This window comes from Pristiophorus japonicus, unplaced genomic scaffold (assembly GCF_044704955.1).
Source record: "Pristiophorus japonicus isolate sPriJap1 unplaced genomic scaffold, sPriJap1.hap1 HAP1_SCAFFOLD_46, whole genome shotgun sequence".
Taxonomy (NCBI): domain Eukaryota; kingdom Metazoa; phylum Chordata; class Chondrichthyes; family Pristiophoridae; genus Pristiophorus; species Pristiophorus japonicus.
The window spans coordinates 1,686,116-1,709,111 of NW_027254363.1; the positions used below are offsets into that span (position 1 = coordinate 1,686,116).

The following is a 22,996-nucleotide window of genomic DNA, read 5'->3' on the forward strand; positions in this document are numbered from 1 at the left end:
ACTGGGAGTGTGTGTCACTGTAGGTTCTACTCAGTGTGGGTTCCTAAACAGTTTGGAACACCCAACCGCAGTTACCATGTATTACTGGTAGTGTGTGTCACTGTAGGATATGCTCAGTGTGGGTCACTAACCGGTGTGGAACACTGTACCCCAGTGACCATTTATTACTGGGAGTGTGTGTCACGGTAGGATATACTCAGTGTGGGTCACGAACCGTTACGGAAAATCGTACCCAAGTGATCATGTATTACTGGGAGTGTCTGTCACTGCAGGATATACTGAATGTGAATCACTAACCGGTGTGCAACACCATACCCCAGTGACCATGTATTATTAGGAATGTGTTTTACTGTAGGATATAACGAGTGTGTGTCACTAACCGGTGTGGAACACTGTACCCTAGTGACCATCTATTACTGGGAGTCTGTGTCACGGTTGGATATAATGAGTGTGGGTCACTCACCGGTGTGGAACACCATACGCCAGTGACCATGTATTACTGGGAGTGTTTGTCACTTTAGAATAAACTGAGTGTGCATCACTATCCGCTGTGTAAAACCGTACACCAGTGACCATGTATTACTGGGATGTGTGTCACTGTAGGATATACTGAATATGGGTCACTAACCAGTGTAGAACACCGTACCCCAGTGACCATGTATTTATGGGAGTGTCTCTGTCACTGTTGGATGTACTGAGTGCGTCTCACTAACCGGTGTGCAATACCACACCCCAATGACCATGTATTACTGGGAGTGTCAGTAATTGTAGGATACATTGAGTGTGTGTCACTAACCGTTGTGGAACACTGTATCCCAGTGACCATGTATTACTGCGAATGTGTGTCACTGTAAGATATACTCAGTGCGGGTCACTAACCGGTGTGGTACACCGTACCCCAGTGACCATATATCACTGACAGTGTGTGTCAATGCAGTGTATAATGAGTCTGGATCACTAACCGGTGTGGAACACTGTGCCCCAATGACGATGAATTTCTGGGAGAGTGTGCCACTGTTGGATATACTGATTGTGGGTCAATAACCGTTATGCAACACTGTACCCCATTGACCATGTATTATTCGGAGTATATATCACTGTAGGATATAATGTGTGCGGGTCACTAAACCGTAAGGAACACTTTAGACCTGTTGATTTCTGGATTCTTTATCCCTCAATCTGGTTCAGAAAAATTACTGAGTCGAATACCGTTTTTGCTTTAAACAAAGCAAGCTTTTATTTCAAAGAAAATCCCGATCGGGGAAAATATCAGACAGAAGGGATGCAACTCTGATAGATTGCACTCACTTCCTACGGACAAAGTGACGTTACATTGTAAAGGGATGACGGTTATACATTTTCGGTAAAAGATAACAAGATACAATAAGAGTGACATCCTAGTTCAGCATATCCTCTCTGATCCCTCTTTCCTTTTGTCCAATCATAAGCGGATCTAAGAATGGTCTGTTTTTGCACAAAGGAACATTATTCCCCTTCTGTTAATGTTTCAGGTTAGCAATGTGAGTTACTACGACCTTGAGGTTTGTTTGTTTCAAACTGTGTTAGTGTTGTAATATTTTGCAGACTCGAGTCTGAGATGTCATGGCATTTCCTCCATGAATTCTTTGTCAGCTTATAAAGTCCCTATAAAATTCCCACGTTCTCAACTTCAATGTCTCTATACATTTTCAAACATTCACATTCCCCCCTTTTATCATTGCATGATAACCCTGGTGACTATTCCAGGAGTATCGCATTCAGCCATTCGCACTCTCTTTCCTGATCCTATTTGACGAGTAGTTCTTTAGTTTGCTGGATCATAACCCGGGAGCACATGGCCAAAAGAGAGTTTGCTAACCTTGCCAGCATGACTTTACAACCATGGTTAAAAAACCAACAATCAAAAAACAGGTAATTATTACTACAATGAGAATAATTGCCCCTTGATTAGATAGGATCTCCAAGATCCAGCTAATAGCCAATCAAACCAGCTAGATCATCCTGTTGGTGTGGATAACTTCTTCACCTCCCTTCTTATGTGATCAGCGAGATTGATTATGTTTTCTGAACTATCTTGAATGTAAGTGCAACATTCAGATCCTATCAGGTCACACGTTCCCCCTTTCTCAGCGAACAGATAATCCAGGGCCATTCGGTTTTGTAATGCAATGGTCCTTATTGCTATCATTTCAGCTGTGATGCCCTCCAGAGCTTCAGCAGTATTGTTAGCTATGAGAGGGGACCTCATAGAAACGTTTAAATTCTGACTGGTTTAGACAGGTTAGATGCAGAAAGAATGTTCCCAATGTTGGGGAAGTCCAGAACCAGGGGTCACAGTCTGAGGATAAGGGGTAAGCCATTTAGGACCGAGATGAGGAGAAACTTCTTCACCCAGAGAGTGGTGAACCTGTGGAATTCTCTACCACAGAAAGTAGTTGAGGCCAATTCACTAAATATATTCAAAAGGGAGTTAGATGAAGTCCTTACTACTCGGGGGATCAAGGGTTATGGCGAGAAAGCAGGAAGGGGGTACTGAAGTTTCATGTTCAGCCATGAACTCATTGAATGGCGGTGCAGGCTAGAAGGGCTGAATGGCCTGCTCCTGCACCTATTTTCTATGTTTCTATGTTTCTATCTGTTCCAATATCGTCTCTGGGTTCTGTACTTCATACATGAGACGTCCTATCCCGATTGGAAATTATCATGACCCCAAAGAAATTGTCGGCGGTGGCGATGGCTCGCTTGTATCGGCTGGAGGCATGTGCTTCCGCCAGAGTACGTACTTTCCGCACAAATGGCACCACATATCCCAGATAACAGGACCCTGTCCATCGCCGAGTCAATCGAAATACGTGCCGTTAAAAGCAGCTTTCTGATATATTGCTTCCGTGTCCCAGGACTGGGCCCACAAACAACCACCTGTTTTATTCGGAAGGTGAGCGAGGATGGTGACTCGTGCACCTGTTGTGATGTTGAGACTGTTTGGGCATTATCTGTATTCTATGATATGTCCCTTGTTTCTTTTGTCATTTCGGGTTGGACATATATCCCCGGTTGGCCTCACAATCCCCGAAGTATTGGTCATGGCTAAGAATGGGGGTTCCTTTCTACGGTTGTAGTTTGGCTGGTACCATCCCTGGAACGTCTGACTAATGGGGTCTCCAGCACTCTCCCACTTGGTGACCTCACCGTGGTCGTTCATGTGCTAACGGTATGATACTCCTCCTGATCTCCGTGATCCCTCTTTTGACCCGCTTTTCCTCTCTCGTATTTGTATTGACCCCCCTCCTCTCGTGAGAGTTTGGCTCTGAATCCATCTGACAGTCTCAGTTAGGATTAGTGGAACGGGACACAAAGGAATTCCCCCTTTGGAATGTATAGGAAAATGTGAACACACCCAACATCTAGAAAAGTTCCCATTTTGCACATAAACATAAGACATGTACAAAAAAGTGTTTACATGGAGCTCTCGTCTCTGTCTCCAATCCCATGCGCCGAAACTGTCATATATCAACACTATTATACAGACTGTGGCATACAGACACAGTTTCATCTTATGGCTCAGAATTCAGATAAATAGTCCAATTATTTTGCTGATTAAAAAAGTTCAATATTCCCGTCTCTCTTCTCAGGTCACCGTCGGTGTAGCTGACTGTCTATCTCTACAGTTAAAATTTCAAACTGGTCCATGTTCCAATTCGGATGCTAACGGCCTTGTTCAGCTGTGGAGAAGAGGAAATCTGGAACAGAAACAGGAATTAGAATAACCAGTTAAATAGATTCGTTAGAGTGTGGTGAGCTTGCAGTGGTGCAGGTGAACCCAGGCACTTTTCCCCTCAACCTTGGCTGCAGTGAAGGTAGTGAGTAACAACTGAATTGGCCCCTTCCATCGTGATTCTAATGCCTTCCGAATCAATTTCCTAATCAGGACATACTTCCCAGGTACCACGAGGGATGATTCTGGCAAAACTGGGAGGTCGCTGTGAGCCTCACGAACCTGGTTGTGGGCTATTCGCAGAGCCTGAGTCAGAGAAAGAACCTAGGTGGTCATCAGTCGAGCTGGGATACCATATCTCGGAACAATTTCCCTCATTAACACCTTAACAACAGTTTTAGCCTTATTGTCCAGGGTAGAGGAGGCTTCAATCCATCTGCTGAACACATCTATGTTACTTACACATATTTGTAACACTCAACTTTTTGCAACTCAATGTTGTCCAACTGAAATGTCTCAAAGGTACCTTCGGGTAGGTGCGTCTTATCCCAATATCAGGGGACTCCCTTTCCTGGATTATTCTGCCGGCAAACCAGGCTACGACTACCGATGTTCTGGGCGAGCGCCTGAAGTCTAGAGTGCCACCAAGTATTCAAAAGTGTGTCACTTGTGGTCCTTGCTCCACAATGAGTAGCAAAATGCATACATTCAATAACCCATAGAGCCAACTCATCAGACATGCAAGTCTGTTCTGCGGGAGTGGTCCAGAGTTTAGAAACATTGTCATAAGTACATCCATAATTTTTCAAAAACAGATTTCCTTTTTCAGGAACGTCCTCCTGTGCTTTTACAACATCTTGGATGGTTGGCATTAGTTTTTCCGATGCTAACTTACCCTTTGCAGGACTTTTAGTCTGACTCATCATTCTGGGGCACTACCATTTGTTGTCCACGAGAGGCCTGTTTGGCCTCTTCGTTAGCACAATGGTTCCCTATATCAACCGGGGATTTTCCGGTGGTGTGGGCGGTACATTTAACAATGGCAATGCGCTTGGGGAACATGAGGGCTTGCAACAAGTCAGATACAAGTTGCATATGGGATATCTCATTCCCCTGTGGGAATAGTTCAGCTTTTTTGGCGGAATAGTCGGTTTCAAAGGCGGCAAATTCCAAGACCTGATTCTCCTGCTTAACTGTGGCGTATCCTAAAATTCGTGCACCTTCTGGATCAACAGAAGAGCTTCCGTCAACATACATAATCCAGTCTGGGTCTTCCATTGGTACATCAACTAAATCTTCCCTGACCGATGTGGCCTCTTGAATTAAAGATAAACAATCATGAATGGGTTCTTCCTCATCTTGTGGTGGCTCGGTAAGAAAACAGGTCGGATTAATGGCAGTAAAGTGCCGAAATGTAAGCCGAGGGTTATTTAGTAGGTAGATCTCATATCTACTCTGCCTGGCCATGGTTAGGTGTTGAGTCTGCAGTTGGCGCAGGAGGGCAGCTACGGAGTGAGAGGTGTTAAGACTACGGTGGCACAATCTTTCAGGATTGTATAATACAGTTGAAAGTGCCGGTCATAGAGGGGCCGTCCCAAAGCCGGAGCTTGCAGCAGGGCTGCCTTTAATTACTTAAAGGCTTCGACGTCTGCGGTTTTTATTTCAAAGCTGCCTTCCTTATTTGTATACGGGGTGAGGTGCTTAGTAATCAGGGCAACATTAGAGATCCAGGATCTGCAGTAATTGATCACCCCCAACCACTGTCGCATTTGTTTAGCCGTGTGATGGACTGGAAACTGGCAAATCGGTTCGTCATCCGGGGAAGTTCTCTGTACAATCAAGCTACGTAGTCATTACGAATAATCGGGGGACGATTGGCCGAAGGGGTTGTTCTGGGCGAAGTTAGTGTAAGATCACCGTCCTCTCCCCGCTTGCCCCTCTTCTCTTCCTCTTTCGTGCCGAGGGGAGGGACACTCTCTACTCTAATGTCCTTCTTACCCACAATTAAAGCATCCATCTCGTCTTTCCCAGCCCCGACCTCATCCCATACCAGGCCGGGGACAGTAGGGCGGTCCGTAATTAGCAGGGCGCGGGCTATTTGGGTGTTTGGTATAACCGTATCCCTGTTTATCCACCAATCCTGCACGCAACAGTACTGTTCCATCTGGTATCCATCCCCTTGGGTCGTGTTTTGGTCCTTCCACCCGAGGCGGCTTTTCCTTTCTAGTCACGTATTCAGTCTTGACCCGGGTTGGGGGCGCACCATCCCCCTCTCCTTTATTTTACTGCCAATAATATTTAACCGCCCTTTCCATCTGGGCTACACTGTTATCTGCCCAATTCATATTATTTGTCCAGATAGCGTGAGCAATGGAATAGGGCAGGCACTGAAGTAGGATAGCGCAGAATTGAGGAGAATCATCTCCTGCCTGAAGGCATTCTCTCCTGATTGACTTCCGTATATTTCAATAAATCATTCCATGAATTCGCCGGCGGTTTCTTCTCGTTTGTGTTTAGTTACGAATACTGCGGCCATACTGATGGGCTTCTGAAGGGTCGTGGTGAGAGCATTAAAGATAGCGTTTAGGCGATCCTGGACATCGTTAGGGTGAGCAACCACCAATGCATCATGAGTAGCACGTCCTAGGTGAGTTAGAAAACGGGCATGCCCAGTTGGGCTCAGGGTTTGCTTTACCAGGGCCCACAGGTCCCTTGATTCTGCATTATATCCATGCATGTCGAGGTCACTCCGTGAAATCGGAGGTCAGGGTTAAGTTGGGTTTGCGGATCTCTTTCAACTTATTTATCTTAGCCTTTTAACTCTTCAATTTGTTTTGTTTGAGTATCTATTTCTTTATTGTATCAGGTAAGTATTATTACATAAGCTAGTTAGGTTTTTATTTTTATTCCGACTATCGCACCATTTCCTCTGTTAGGTGAGTCTTTTTTCTGTTAAGAAATCCAAATTGATAATGTTCAGTATGAAACGGCTGTCAATGGAAAGGGTTAACTCCTTTACAGGTTTGTAAGATAACCTGATGTCATTACGTGACTTCACGTAATCATCTGAAAAAAATCTCATCATCAAGAAAGGCAGCATTTGATGAAACTCCAATATTTTTTAACTTCTTATTCAATTATTTGCAAAAGATATTTTTATAAATTGATTGAAAACGAGACCACACATTTTTAATAGCTATTTGTTCACTGAAATTCTATTTCGTCATCAGCCTCGGTCAATGCAAAGCCAACCATTTGATTATGTAGTCTATCGATACCTTTCTCAGAGGTCCCAGTGGAACTCTTAGTACGTTTCTCATGCGCGAACTCTTTCTTTAAGATGTCTATGGTTTTTAATATGTCCTCCTTCTGTCAATAAAAGCCCTAATTAAGTGTAGTTTTTCTGCCAACTCGATAGAAATGATGCATTTTTTCAGACTGCAGTGGAATTTAATAATTAAAACCTCAGAACATTTGTTTTCTTTCAGCACCTATTTAGTACGTTACGTCTTTTTTTTCGTCTTTTCCATAACTAGAGGGAAGTGTGGCACGTAATACTGAGAGCTGCTTTTCGTTATCTCAATGGTTCCAGCGTCAAGATTGTGTTATACTGTATCTTCTAAACTGCATATTTAACATGATATTTAATTTTTTTGATACCTTTTGAATCCATCTCAGTATTTTGCTGTGCCTTATCTGAATATCTCAAAATCCCGCTTCAAACTTTGTAGTTTCAATCTTAATTTAAAACTTTTTTTTGAGCTTTGAAGCTCTTTTTTAAAACATTCTTTATCTCATTCCGAGCCTAAATTTATGTCTTTCAACCCAATGTAATCAATTTTTTTCTTTTACTCAACAAACCGATCCTTTGTGCATTTCCTGGCTCCGTAACTTATCCTCCGAATACACGTAATTCAATAAGGTTCACACTCTTAAACTTCCCACATACAGGACAACACTACGAAGGGTTAAAAAAACTTACACTCTGTTTGAAAAAGTGGGTGGAGCTAAAACAAACCACAACTCCCCGGTTTCCCAAACAGACTTTCTTATCCACAGTAAAAATCACACAAGCATTTCTCATTTTAAAACAGACGTTCACAAGAGTCTCTCTTCTTTCCTATTAATTGTTTTGTCCGGCTCTATTTTTGGATCCAAGATTCATCATCTATCCCAATCGAGCTCTAACTATCCCGACTTTCCGTGTCGCCGCACGGATCGCGTCCAACGCGATTTGATCTATCCCTATCTAGCTCTAACTATCCCTACCTTCCATGTCGCCGCACGGATCGCATGCCACGCGATTTAATCTATCCCTATCTAGCTCTAACTATCCATAACTTCCGTGTCGCTGCACGGATCGCGTCCCACGCGATTTGATCTATTCCTATCTGGCTCTAATTATCCCTTTCTTCCGTGTCGCTTCACGGATCGCGTCCCATCCGATTTGATCTAACCGTAATTTAAGTTTGAAAGGTATTCACCAGATTGTCCTGCATCTCGTTCAGACACTACCTGAGATCAAGCGAGTGGCTAAACCTTCCTCAGACTTTTGAAAACGGGGGAAACTGTAGCAGTATTGAAATCATACCCACTCCAGTCGCCACTTTCCCCTCGTCTCGTCCAAGGCTAGTCTGGCTCTTAATTCGCAAGTTTTCGGCAGTCGTCCGTTGAGATCCCACTTCTGACACCAAATGTTGATTTCTGGATTCTTTTCCGTCAATCTAGTTCAGCAAAATTATTCAGTAGAATATCGTTTCTGCCTTAAACAAAACAAGCTTTTATTTAAAAGCAAATCCCGATCGGGGACTTTATCAGACAGAAAGAATGCAACTCTGATAGATCGCACTCACTTCCTACGGACAAAGTGATGTTACATTGTAAAGGAAAGACGGTTATACAGTTTCGGTAAAAGATAACAAGGTACAATTTGAGTGACATCCTAGTTCAGCCTATGCTCTCTGATCACTCTTTCCCTTTGTCCACTCAAAAGCCGATCTAATTATGATCTGGTTTTACACAAAGGCCTATTATTCTCTTACTGTTAATGTTTCAGTTTAGCAATATGAGTTAGTATTAACTTGAGGCTTGTTTTGCAAGCTGTGGGTTTTGTTTCAAACTGTGTTACTGTTGTAACATTTTGCAGTCTCGAGTCTGAGATGTCATGGCTATTCCACCATGAATTCTTTGTTAGCTTATACTGTCCCTACACAATTCCCACGTTCTCAACTTCAATGTCTATACATTTACAAACATTCACAGACCAGTGACCATATATTACTGGCAGTGTGTGTCACTGTAGGATATACTGAGTGTGGGTCACTAACCGGTGTGGAACACTGTACCTCACTGACCATGCATTACTGCGGGTATCTGTCACTGTAGGATGTCCTCAGCGTGGGTCACTAACCGGTGTGGAATCCCGTACACCAGTGATCATGTATTACTGGGAGTGTCTGTCACTGTAGGATAAACTGAGTGTGGGTCACTAACCGGTGTGGAATCCCGTACACCAGTGACCATGTATTACTGGAAGTGTCTGTCACTGTTGGATAAACTGAGTGTGGGTCACTAACCGGTGTGGAACTCTGCACCCCAGTGACCAGGTATTACAATGAGTGTGTGTCACTGCAGGATATACTGAGTGTGGTTTACTAACCGGAGTGGAACTATGCACCACAGTGACCAGGTATTACTGTGAGTGTGTGTCACTGTAGGATATACTGAGTGTGGGTCACTAACCGGTGAGGAACCCGTACCCCAGTGAAGATGTATTACTGGGTATGTGAGTCACTGCAGGATATACTCGGATTGGGTCGCTAACAGGTGTTGAACACCATACCCCAGTGACGATGTATTACTGGTAGTGTGTGTCACTGTAGGATATACTGAGTGTGGGTCACTAACCGGTGTGGAACATCATAACCCAGTGACCATCTATTATTGGGTGTGTGTGTCACCGTAGGATATATTGAGTGAGGTTCACTAACCGGTGTGTAACACTGTATCCCAGTGTCCATATATTACTGGGAGTGTGTGCCACTGTAGGATATATTGAATGTGGGTCGCTAATCACTGTAGAACAACATACCACAGTGACCATGTATTACTGGGAGTGTGTGCCACTGCAGGATATACTGACTGTCGGACAGCAACCAGAGTGGAACACAGTTCTTCAGTCACCATGAATTACTAGGAATGTGTATCACTATAGTATATACTGATTGTGGGTAATTTACCGGTGTGGTACACCGTACCCCAGTGACCATGTATTATCGGAGTGTGTGTCACTGTAGGAGATATTCAGTGTGTATCATTAACCGGTATGGAAAACCGTACCCCAGTGACCATGTATTACAGGGAATGTCTTTCACTCTAGGATATACTGAGTGTGTGTCACTACCCGTTGTGGAACACTATATCCCAGTGACCATGCATTAACGCGAGTGTGTTTCACTGTCGAATATACTGAATGCAGGTCACTAATCGGTGTGGAACACAGTTCTCCATTCAACATGAATTACTGGGAGTGTGTGTTACTGTAGGATATACTGTATGTGGGTCACTAACCAGTGTAGAACATCGTACACCAGTGACCATGTATTACTGTAAGTGTGTGTCACTGTTGGATGTACTGATTGTGGGTCACAAACCGGCGTGGAACACTATACCCCAGTGAGGATGTATTACTGGGAGTGTCTTTCACTGTAGGATATAATGAGTGTTGATCACTAACTGGTGTGGAACAATGTACCCCAGTGAACATGTATTACGGGGAGTGTGTGTCACTGTAGGATATACTGAGTGTGGTTCACTAACCGGTGAGCAAAACCGTACCGCAGAGAACATGTATTACTGTGAGTGTCTGTCATTGTAGGATATACTGAGTGTGGGTCACTAACCAGTGTGTAACACTGTACCCCAGTGACTATGTATGAATGGGAGTGTGTATCACTGTAGGATATACTCAGTGTGGGTCACTAACCGGTGTGGAACACCATACACCAGTGACCATGTATTACTGGGAGTGTCCGTCACTGTAGGATGTCCTCAGTGTGGGTCACGAACCGGTGTGGAACTCTGCACCCCAGTGACCAGGTACTACTGTGAGTGTGTGTGTCACTGTAGGATATACTGAGTGTGGGTCACGAACCAGTGTGGAACACCATATACCAGTGACCATATATTTCTGGGAGTGTGTGTCACTGCAGGATATGCTGAATGTGGGTCATTAACCGGTGTGGAACACCGTGCCCCAGTGATCATGTATTACTGGGAGTGTCTGTCACTGTCGGACAAACTGAGTGTAGGTCACTAACAGGTATGGAACACCATACCCCAGTGACCATGTATTACTGGGAGTGTCTGTCAATGTAGGGTGTACTCAGTGTCGTTCACGAACCGGCGTGGAACACTGTACCCCAGTGACCATGTAATACTGGGAGTGTGTGTCACTGTAGGATATACTGACTGTAGGTCACTAACCGGTGTGGAACACAGTTCTCCAGTCACCATGAATTACTGGGAGTGTGTGTCACTGTAGGATACACTGAATGTGGGTCACTAACCAGTGTAGAACACCGTACACCAGTGACCATGTATTACTGGGAGTGTGTGTCACTCGGCTATACTCACTGTGTGTCACTAACCGGTGTGGAAAACCGCACCCCAGTGAACATGTATTACTGGGAGTGTGTGTCACTGTAGGATATACACAGTGTGGATCACTAACCGGGATGGAACACCATACCCAATAGACCATGTATTACTGGGTGTGTGTGTCACTGTAGGACATACTGAGTGTGGGTCACTCAGCGGTTTGGACCACCGTACCCCAGTGACCATGTATTAAGGGAGTGTCTGTCACTGTAGGAGATACTCAGTGTGGGTCACTAACCGGTGTGGAAAACCGTACCCCAATAATCATGTATTACTGCGAGTGTCTGTCACTTTAGGATATGCTGAGTGTGGGTCACTAACTGGTGTGCAACACTGTACCCCATTGACTTTGCATTACTGGAAGCGTGTTTCACTGTAGGTTATACTCAGTGTGGGTCAGTAAGCGGTGTGGAAAACCGTACCCCAGTGATCATGTATTCATGCGAATGGCTGTCACTGTAGGAGATACTCAGGGGTGGATCATTATTGAGTGTGGAACACTGTACACCAGTGCCCATGAATTGCTGAGAGTGTGTGTCACTTTAGGATATACTGAGTGCGGGTCACTAACCGGAGTGGAACACTGTACTCCAGTGACCATATATTACTGGGAGTGTGTGTCACTGTAGGATATACTGAGTGTGATTCATTAACCGGTGTGGAACATTGTATGGCAGTTACCATGTATTAATGCAAGTGTGTGTCACAGTTCGATATACTCAGTGTGGATCACTAACCGATGTGGAAAACGGTACCCCAGTGGTCATGTCTTACTGGGAGTGTGTGGCACTGTAGGATATAGTGAATGTGGGTCACTAACCAGTATGGAACACCGTACCCCAGTGAACATGTATTATGGAAGTGTGTTTCACTGTAGGATATACTGAGTGAGGGTCACTCACCGGTGTGGAACACTCTACTCCAGTGACTATGTATTGGTGGGAGTGTGTGTCACTTTTGGATGTACTCAGTGTGGGTCACTAACCAGTGTGCAAAACCGTACCCCAATGATCATGTATTACTGCGAGTGTTGTCACTTTAGGATATAATGAGTGTGAGTCACTAACCGGTGTGAAACATTGTACGTCAGTTACTATGTATTACTGGGAGTGTGTCACAATTGGATAGACTCAGTGTGGGTCACTAAGCGTTGTGGAAAACGGTACCCCAATGATCATGTCTTACTGGGAGTGTCTGTCACTGTAGGTTGTACTAAATGTGGTTCACTAACCGGTGTGGAACACTCTACCCCAGTGATCATGTATTACTTGATTGTCTGCCACTGTAGGATATACTGAGTGTCGGTCACTAACCGGTGTGGAACACCATACCCCAGTGACCATGCATTACTGGGAGTGTGTGTCACTGTCGGATATACTGAGTGCAGGTCACTAACCGTCGTGTAAAACCATACCCCAGTGACCATATATTACTGGGAGTGTCTGTCACAGTAGCATATACAGAGTGTGGGGCACTAACATGTGTGGATCAACGTACCCCAGTGACCATGTATTACTGGGAGTGTGTGTCACTGTAGTATATTCTCAGTGGGGGCCACTAACATGTGTGGTATACCGTACCCCAGTGACCATGTATTACTGGGGGTATGTGTCACTGTAGTATATACTGAGTGGGGGCCACTAACATGTGTGGTACACCGTACCCCAGTGACCATGTATTACTGGCATTGGCAGTCATTGTAGGATATTCTGAGTGTGGGTCACTAAGCGCTGTGGAACACTGTATCCAAGTGACCATGTATTACTTGTCGGGTGTTTCACTGTAGGATATACTGAGTGTTGGTCACTAACCGCTGTGCAACACAGCACCACAGTGACCATGCATTACTGGGAGTGTTTGTCACTGTCGGATAAACTCACTGTGGGTCACTAACCGGTGTGGAACACAGAACCACAGTGACCATATCTTGCTGGGAGTGTGTGTCACTGTAGGATATCATGAGTGCGGATCACTAATCAGTGTGGAACCCGTACCCCAGTGAAGATGTATTACTGGGAATGTATGTCACTGTTGGATATACACACTGTTGTTCACTAACCAGTGTGGAACACCATACCCCAGTGACCATGCATTACTGTGAGCGTGTTTCACTGCAGTATGTACTCATTGTGTTTCACTAAGCGGTGTTGGACACCGTAACCCAGTGACCATGTATACTGGGAGCCTCTCTCAATGTAGGATATACTGATTGTGGGTCAATAACCGGTGTGGAACACCATCCCCCAGTGACCAAGTATTACTGGGAGTATGTGTCAGTGGAGGATATACTGAGTTTGGGTCACTAACCGCTGTGCAACACCGTACCCCAGTGACCATGTATTACTGGGAGTATGTATCACTGTAGGATATACTGAGTGTGGGTCACTAACCGGTGTGGAACACCTTACCCCAGTGACCATGTATTACTTGGTGTGTGTCACTGTCGGATATACTGAGTGTGAGTAACTAAACGGTGTCGAACACCATACCCCAGAAAACAAGTATTACTGGAAGTGTGTGTCACTAAGGATATACTCAGTGTTGGTCACTAACTGGTGCAGAACACCGTACCCCAGTGGTCAATGTATTACTTGGAATGTGTGCCACTGCAGGTTATACTGATTGTGGGTCCGAAACCCATGTGGAACACCATTCCACAGTGACCATGCATTACTGGGAGTGTCTGTCACTGTAGGATGTACGCAGTGGGGTTAACTAACCGGTGTGGAACACTGTACCTCAGTGACCATATATTACTGGGAGTGTGTGTCACTGTAGGATATACTGCGCGTTGGTCACTAACCGGTGTGGAACACCATACACCAGTGACCATATATTACTGGGAGTGTGTGTCACTGGAGGATAAACTCAGTGTGGTACACTAACCGGTGTGGGACACTGTCCCCAAATGACCATGTATTACTGGAAAAGTGTGTCACTCTAGGATAATCTGAGTGTGTGTCACTAACCAGTGTGGAACACTCTACCCTAGTGACCATGTATTAATTTGAGTGTCTGTAGCTGTAGGATATACTGAGTGTGGGTCACTAACCAGTGTGGAACACCATACCCCAGTGACCATGTAATACTGGGAGTGTGTGTTACTGTAGGTTATACTGTGTGTGGGTCACTAACCGGTGTGGAACACTGTATCCCAGTGACCATGTTTTACTGGGAGTGTGTGTCACTGTAGGTTATACTGAGTGTGAGTCACTACCCGGTGTGGAATATTGTACCCCAGTGACCATGTATTACTGGGCGTGCCTGTCACTGCAGGATGTACTCAGTGGGGTTCAATAACCGGTGGTACACATTGTACCAAGTGACCATGTATTACTAGGAGAGAGTGTCACTGTCGGATTTACTGAGTGTGAGTCACTACCTGGTGTGGAACACCGTAACCGAGTGACGATGTATTACTGGGAGTGTGTGTCACTGTAGAATATACTGAGTTTGGGTCACTAACCGGTGTGGAACACTGTACCCCACTGGACATGTATTACTTGGAGTGTGTGTCACTGTAGGATATTCTGAGTGTGGGTCTCGAACCAGTTTGAAATACCGTCCCCCAGTGACAATGTATTACTGGGAGTGTCTGTCACTGTAGGATATACTGAGTGTGGGGCACTAACCTGTGTGGAAACAGTAACCCACTGATCATGTGTTGCTGGGAGTGTGTGTCATAAATACATAAGAACATAAGAATCAGGAACAGGAGTTGATAATCTAGCACCTCGAGCGTGCTCCGCCATTAAACAAGATCATGGCTGATCTGGCCGTGGAATCAGCTACACTTACCCACCCTCTCCCCGTAACCGTTATTTCCCTTATTGCTTAAAAATCTATCATCTTTAATTTGACTATATTGAATGAGCTAGCCTCAACTGTTTGCTTTGGCAGAGAATTCCACAGATTTGCATCCCTCTGGGAGAAGAAATCCCTCTCAACTCGGTTTTAAATTGGCTCCCCCGTATTTTGAGTCTGTGCCCCCTAGTTCTAGTCTCCCCGCCAAGTGGAAACAACCTCTCTGCCTCTATCTTGTCTATCCCTTTCATTATTTTAAATGTTTCCATAAGGTCACCCCTCATCCTTCTGAACTCCAAGTGTAAAGATCCACTTTACTCAATCTATCATCATAAGTTAACCCCCTCATCTTCGGAATCAGCCTAGTGAGTACCCCATCCAAAGCTAGTATATCCTTCCTTAAGTAAGGTGACTAAAACTGCACGCAGTACTCCAGGTGCAGCCTCACCAATACCCTATACAGTTGCAGCAGGACCTCCCAGCATTTGTCCTCCATCCCTCCCGCAATGAAAGCCAACATTCCATTCGCCTTCCTGATTATCTGCTGCACCTGCAAAATAACTTTTTGGGATTCATGCACAAGGACCTCCAGGTCCCACTGCAACGCAGCATGTTGTAATTTCTCCCCATTCAAATATTCTTCGCTTTTACTGTTTTTTTTTTCCAAGTTGGATGACATCACACTATCCGACATTGTTTTCCATCTGCCAAACCTTAGCCCATTCGCTTAACCTATCTAAATCTCGTTGCAGCCTCTCTGTGTCCTCTGCACAACCCGCTTTCAAACTAATCTTTATGTCATCTGCAAATTTTGTTACACTACACTCTGTCCCCTCTTCCAGATCATCAATGCATATTGTAAACAGTTGTGGTCCCAGCACCGATCCCTGTGGCCCACGGCTAACCATCGATTTCCAACCCGAAAAGGACACATTGATCCAGACTCTCTGCTTTCTGTTATCCAGCCATTTCTCGATTCATGCAAATACATTTCCTCTGACTCTGCGTACCTTTATCTGCTGCAATAACCTTTTATGTGGCACCTTATTGAATGCCTTTTGGAAATCATACACACCACATCCATCGGTACACCTCTTTCCACCATGCTCGTTATATCCTCAAAGAATTCCAGTAAATTGGTTAAACATGATTTCCCCTTCATGAATCCAAGTTGCGCCTATTTGATTGCACTATTCCTATCTAGATGTCCCTATATTTCTTCCTCAATGATAGCTTCAAGCGTTTTCCCCCCTACAGATGTTAAACTAACTGGCCAATAGTTACCTGCCTTTTGTCTACTCCCTTTTCTAATCACTGGCGTTACATTAGCTGTTTTGCAATCAGCTGGTACCTCCCCAGAGTCCAGATAATTTTGGTTGATAACAACGAATGCATCGGCTATAAATTCCGTCATCTCTTTTAATACCCTGGGATGCATTTCATCAGGAACATGGGAACTTGTCTACCTTGAGTCCAATTAGCCTGTCCAGTACTACCCGCCTAGTGATAGTGATCGTCTCGAGGTCCTCCCTTCCCACATTCCTGTGACCAGCATTTTTTGGCATGGTTTTTGTGTCTTCCACTGTGAAGACCGAAGCAAAATAATTGTTTAAGGTCTCAGACATTTCCACATTTCCCATTATTAAATCCCCCATTTATCTTCGAAGGGACCAACATTTACTTTAGTCAATCTTTTCCGTTTTATATATCGGTAAAAGCTGTAGAATATGCTCAGTGTGGGTCACTAACCGGTGTGGAACACCATACCTCAGTGACCATGTATTCGTGGGAATGTATCTCACTGTAGGATATACTGAGTGAGCGTAACTAAACGGTGTGGAATACCGCACCCCAGTGACCCTATATTGCTGGGAGTGTGTGTCACTGTAGGATGTACTGAGTGTGGGTCACTAAACGGTGTAAAACACCGTACCCCAGTGGCCATGTATTGCTGGAAATGTGTGTCACTGTAGCATATACTGAATGTGGGTCACGAAACGGTGTGAAGCACTGTAGCCCAGTGGCCATGTATTGCTGGGAGTGTGTGTCACTGTAGGATATACTGAGTATGGGTCACTAACCGTTGTGGAACACCATACTCCAGTGACCGTGTATTATTGGAACTTTCTGTCACTGTAGGATATACTCAGTGTGGGTCACTATTTATTCCACTTCCGCTTCTGAGGCATACCCTCGGACTCGGGGATGGCCCGATTATACATTGACAATTAGTTCCCAGAGTGCTGGAGAGTGCAATGCATGACGTACATTCTCTGTCACAGGTGGGGCAGATGCTGGTTGAACGGACTGGAGTGTGGGGTGCCTCTGTTGCCGCATACTCCTTGTGCTATCTACTCTTGGCTTCAGCTTACTCTGGGTGATAAGACTCGAGGTGCTCTGCACCATGCGGATGCTTTTCCTCCACGTTGGGCTGGCTTGTGCCAGGGATTGCCAGGTGGAGGTGGGATTGTTGCATTTGTGAAAGCAGGTTTCGAGTGTGTCATAATGCATGACCTCTGCTCACCTGTCGTTCACTTGCAATAACGAATCACCGAGAAGAGCGTTTGATTTTTGAATCACATGTCAGGCATGCCAAAGCTGTGGCCGGACAACAGAGCTGATCGACTGTGGTCAATGCTTCGATGCTGGGGATGTTGGCCTGAGCGAGAACACTGACGTTGGTGCACCACTCTGGCCAACTAATTTGCAGCAAATTGCGGAGACTGCGTTGGTACTTCTCCAGTGTTTTGAGGTGCCTGCTGTAAATATTCCATGTCTCTGAAACATATAGGAGGTCGGGTATTACTACTGCCCTGTAGACCATCACCTTGCTCCTGGGTTTGAGATCCTGTCTCCAAACACTTCCTTCCTCAGCGGTCCGAAGTCTGCACTGAAACAGTGAAGGCAGTGTTGGACTTTGCCATCAAGGTCTGCCTTTGTTGACAGTAGGCTTCCGAGGTATGGAAAATGATCCACATTGTACAGTGTATAGCCCAGTAAACCAAAGCTTCCTTGAAACTCTCAGCGGATGACGAGTTTCCCTGCACCTATCACCGCTGATACATACTGAGTGCCCCATTTACAATTTAATTCACTCGCCATTCACACTGGAAGTCCTTTCGACCTCACGGGCTTTGGGCTGGGAATAAAACCCTTGCATGTTGCTAAACCTGATCCTGACCCGAGTGCACTGCCCCTGCTGAAAGTACAAGTGCTGGACCTCTGTTCTGAACAATGTTCTCTCCCCACACTCCACTGGTGCCGGTATGGGAATTCGGATGGTCCCGAGCTGTGCTGCCTTTTCTTGTGATACAGGGAAACTTCGTTGTTCCAATTCTTCTCCGTCCCCTCCTTCACATATTGTTCAGGTACATTGATGACTGTGTTCAAGTAATTTACTTTTCTAGCCATGAACTGGAAAATGTCCTAACTCGCACGAAGTCATGATCACCCATCACCTCAGACCTGTGCTTTCTCACCTATATTGCCTCCTGGTTAAAGAACGCCACGCTTTTTGAAAATTCTCATCCTTGTTTACAAATCTCTCCATGGCCTTGCTCCTCCCTACGTCTATAATATTATTCTGCCTCATAACCCCTCAAGATATCTCCGCTCTTCAAATGTTGCCCTCTCGAACAATCCTCATTATACTGCTCACCCATCGGTGGCCTTACCTTCAGCTGCTGGGGCCCTAAACTCTGGAAGTCCCTCCCTAAACCTCTCCGCTTCTCTAACTATCTTTCCATTTTAAATATATCCTGAAAATTAACCTGTTTTACCAAGCTTTTGGTCACATGCCTTAATTTCTTCTTTTTTATCTCGGTGTCATATGTATCTGTGTTGTCCTATTAACACAGTTCTGAAGCATCTTGGGAGGTTTAACTACATTAAAGGCGTGATATAAATAAACGTTATTGTTATTATTATGCATAATATTAGTTATTATTAATGTTATTAATAATAATAATAATTATGTAGTCAACCTTGCTTCTAATTTACGCCCCTCTCTGTCATTCACATGCTCCGTCTGATATTACCCTTCCCTTCCTCTACATCTCGAAGTCCATTTCCGAGGACAGTCTCTCCACAAATATCTACCATAATCCGGCCGACTCCTCCAGCTACTTTGATTATATGACCTCTCAACCAGCTTGCTGGAAGGACTCTACTACATTCTCCGAGTGTCGCTGCCTGCGTTGTATCTGTTCCGATGATGACAGCTCCCACACCAGTGCTTACAACATGTCTTCATTTTTCTGAGCTTAGGATACCCGCCCTCTGTGGTCCTGTAACATCGTGTGGAGTGAGTAGGAGAGGAGGGACGAGGCAGAGTCATGGAGACAGTGACAAGTTGAGTCAATAACTCGGGCTGATGGGCTACAGTAGTGGGGTGGTTCCCCAGTCCCCGACCCCCTCTGGTTGATTATCTTCCTGCAGTGACCATGCCGTGTTCCGAGAAGGTTCACCAGGCTGGTTCCTGAGATGAAGGTCTTGACTTATGAGGAAATGTTGCGCAGGCTGGGCCTATAATGGTTGAAGTTTAGAGGAATCAGCCGTGATCTTATTGAAAGGTATAAGATTCTGAGGGGACTCGACAGGGTAGATGTAGAGTGGGTGTTGCCCCTTGTGGGGGAATCAACAACTAGGGGACATAGTTTCAGACTGTTCTCGATGTTGGGGAAGTCCAGAACCAGGGGACACAATCGAAGGATAAGGGGTAAGCCATTTAGGACCAAGATTAGGATAAACTTCTTCACTCAGAGAATTGTTAACCTGTGGAATTACCTGCCGCAGAGAGTTGTTGATTTCAGTTAATTGGATATATTTAAGAGGGAGTTAGATATGGCCCGTATGGCTAAAGGTATCAATGGGTATGGAGAGAAAGCAGGAAAGGGGTACTGAGGGAATGATCAGCCATGACCTTATTGAATGGTGTTGCAGGCTCGAAGGGCCGGATGTCCTACTCCTGCATCTATATTCTATGTTTCTATGTTACTATTAATATTGCCCACCCGCCCGCTGGGCTGGCTCGGCTTCCCTCCCACTGCCCCGTCTCTGCTAAACTGGGAAGCAGCGGGTTGGAGGTTGGTTGCGTTGGGATGATGTACTTCACATGTTAACCCCTGAGCCGATGTGCACCCGAATGTTTTTATGCTAAATGACAGGCCTTACTGTCTGGGCTCAGTCACCGACAATGTGTGACCAACCATTGACTGTCACTTTTCCCTTCCGTTTATTACAGTGAATTTAGTGGCGATTGTGGTCCTGTCCCGGGGAAAGTGCGGTCTGTCCACCTGCACCACTCGCTACCTCGTGGCCATGGCAGCGGCGGATCTACTGGTGGTCATCACTGAGGTCATACTGTGGCGGATCAGTTGGTATTATTTCCGGGGATCTTTCCTGAATATCACCCCTGTGTGTCGTGTAATATATCTCCTGTCCCGTGTAACCACAGACTGTTCTGTCTGGTTCACCGTCACTTTCACCTTTGACCGATTTGTGGCCATTTGTTTGCAGAAGCTGAAAACCAAATATTGCACCGGGAGAACTGCGGCTGTGGTTCTGGCAACAAGCTGCATTCTGCTCTCTTCTAAAAACATTCCCTTCTACTTTGCATTAGAACCTGTATATACAATCGACAATGTTCCGTGGGACTGTGTCACAATCCCAGCCGCTTTTACTGAGCCCGGATGGGTGGTATTTGATTGGTTGGATACGGTTTTAACCCCACTGCTACCATTCGCTGTAATTTTATTGCTCAATGCTCTGACAGTCAGACACATTTTAGTGGCCAGTCGAGTCCGGAAGAGACTGAGGTGTGAGAGCAAGGGGGAGAATGGCACTGACCCAGAGATGGAGAGCAGGAGGAAGTCTGTAATTTTACTCTTCACCTTATCCGGCAGCTTCATACTGCTGTGGCTGGTGTATTTTATAGATTTCTTATATTATAGCATTGCAGGAATAAATCCCACTCAGTACAATGATTCTTTATCAAACTTTGAACAAGTCGGACAAATGCTGCGGAATTTAAGTTGTTGCACAAACACATTTATTTATGGGGTGACCCAGTCCAAGTTCAGAGAGCAGTTGACGAGTGCGGTGAAATATCCGTTTACCTCAATTATACAATTAATTAATAAACAGAACAACTGAGCACAGCCCAGAGGCAGGTCCCAGTGTTTCCAGTCCAGGTATATAATATTTCGCCCCAGACTTCCATCCACTGAATTACACCAGAATGGCTGGTGATTTGATGTTACACCCAGCGACCTGTTCAGGACACGGCACATTTTCTGATTGCCATTTCCCACCTTGTCTTTCTGGGCAGCACAACGAGCTTGTTGCATTCTGTCCGAGTTCTTCTGTAAAGGGTCACTACAGCTATTTAGTGAGGGAATTCATTACAGCTTCCAGAGTGAGAGGCTCGTCAATAGGTAGGTCGGCAGAGTGTAGCTGCAGTTCAGGGGATACATTACAGAATATACAGCACAGAAAAATACACTTCGGGCCTACTGGTCTGTGCTGGTGTTTATGTTCCAGACATACTCCTCCCATTGCAAATACTTCGTCTCAGCCTCTCAGCATATCTTTTATTTCATTTCCTCTCATTTACTCGACTAGTTTCCCTTAGACAGCATCTGAGACATGTATCTCAACCACTTCCTGTCGTAGGGAATTCCACATTCTAGCCACTCTCTGAGAAAAGAAATTGTTCTTTATTTCCCTATTGGTGTTATTAGTGATTATCTGGCTTTTATGGCTCCAAAGATTTGGATGCTTCCACGAGTATAAACTTTTCTCTCCCAATCGAACCAGACCAAAACAATTATAATTTTCAAGACTTCGATCAGGACTCCTCTATGTTCTCTGTCTTCTACAGGAACCAAGCACAACCTGTTCAATCGTTCCTGATAACTGTTATCTTTCAGTTCTGATGCCGTCCAACCAAATATTTGTGAGACCTTACTGGTGGCCCCCATTACCATCTCCATTGCCCGAGCCAACGACTCCATCCCTCTCCCTGTCACCAGTCTAAGGCTGAACCCAGCCGTTATCAACCTTTGTGTATTATGTGAGCCGGAGATGGTCTTCTGACACCATATCCACTCCATCACCAGGACAGCAGCTTTGTGCCTCTGTTACATCGCCTGCCTCAGTTCATTTGCTGCTCAAACCTATAACTGTGCCTTTACTAGCTCTAGATATAACTCCTCCAATGCTCTCCTGGGGGATTCCAATCTCCCACCATCCATGTACTTCAGCTCATCCAAAACTCTGCTGCCTGTGTCCTACCTTGCACCTTATCGCAATACCCCATCACACCTGTGTTCGCTGAGCTACATTGGCTCCCTGTCCGACAACGCCTCAATTATAAAATATTCATTCTTATTTTCAAACCACTTCACGGCCTCTGTAACCTGCACTAGTACTTAGTCCTCCTGACATCTGCGCGCTTCTCCAAATCTGGCAGATTACATATCCCCGATTTAAACTGCTTCACCAATGGTAGGCATGCTTGCAGCTAACTGGGTCCCAAGCTCTGCGATTCTCTCCATAAACCTCTCCACCTCTAACTCTCCTCCTCCTTCAGCTACCTGGGTTCCAAACTCTGGAATTTTTTCCCTACACCTCTCCACCTCTCGAACTCTCCTCCTCCTTCAGTTACCTGGGTCCCAAGCTCTGAGATTCCCTCCCTAAACTTCTGCAACTCTAAGTCTCCCTCTCCTTCAGCTACCTGGGTCCCAAGCTCTGGAATTCTTTCCCTAAACCTCTCCACCTCTAACTCTCCTCCTCCTTCAGGTACCTGGGTCCCAAGCT

The 22,996-nt window shown here is 45.2% G+C and overlaps 1 protein-coding gene across 1 annotated transcript; it reads left to right on the forward strand.

Moving 5' to 3' along the window:
• The first annotated feature begins 5,053 nt into the window (after positions 1-5,053).
• On the forward strand, positions 5,054-21,331 carry LOC139252355 (probable G-protein coupled receptor 139). Its single transcript, XM_070873352.1, has 4 exons — positions 5,054-5,129; positions 12,434-12,485; positions 19,788-19,804; positions 20,421-21,331. Exons 1-4 carry the CDS (start codon positions 5,054-5,056, stop codon positions 21,329-21,331), a joined length of 1,056 nt encoding a protein of 351 aa, XP_070729453.1.
• Positions 21,332-22,996: the final 1,665 nt, after the last annotated feature.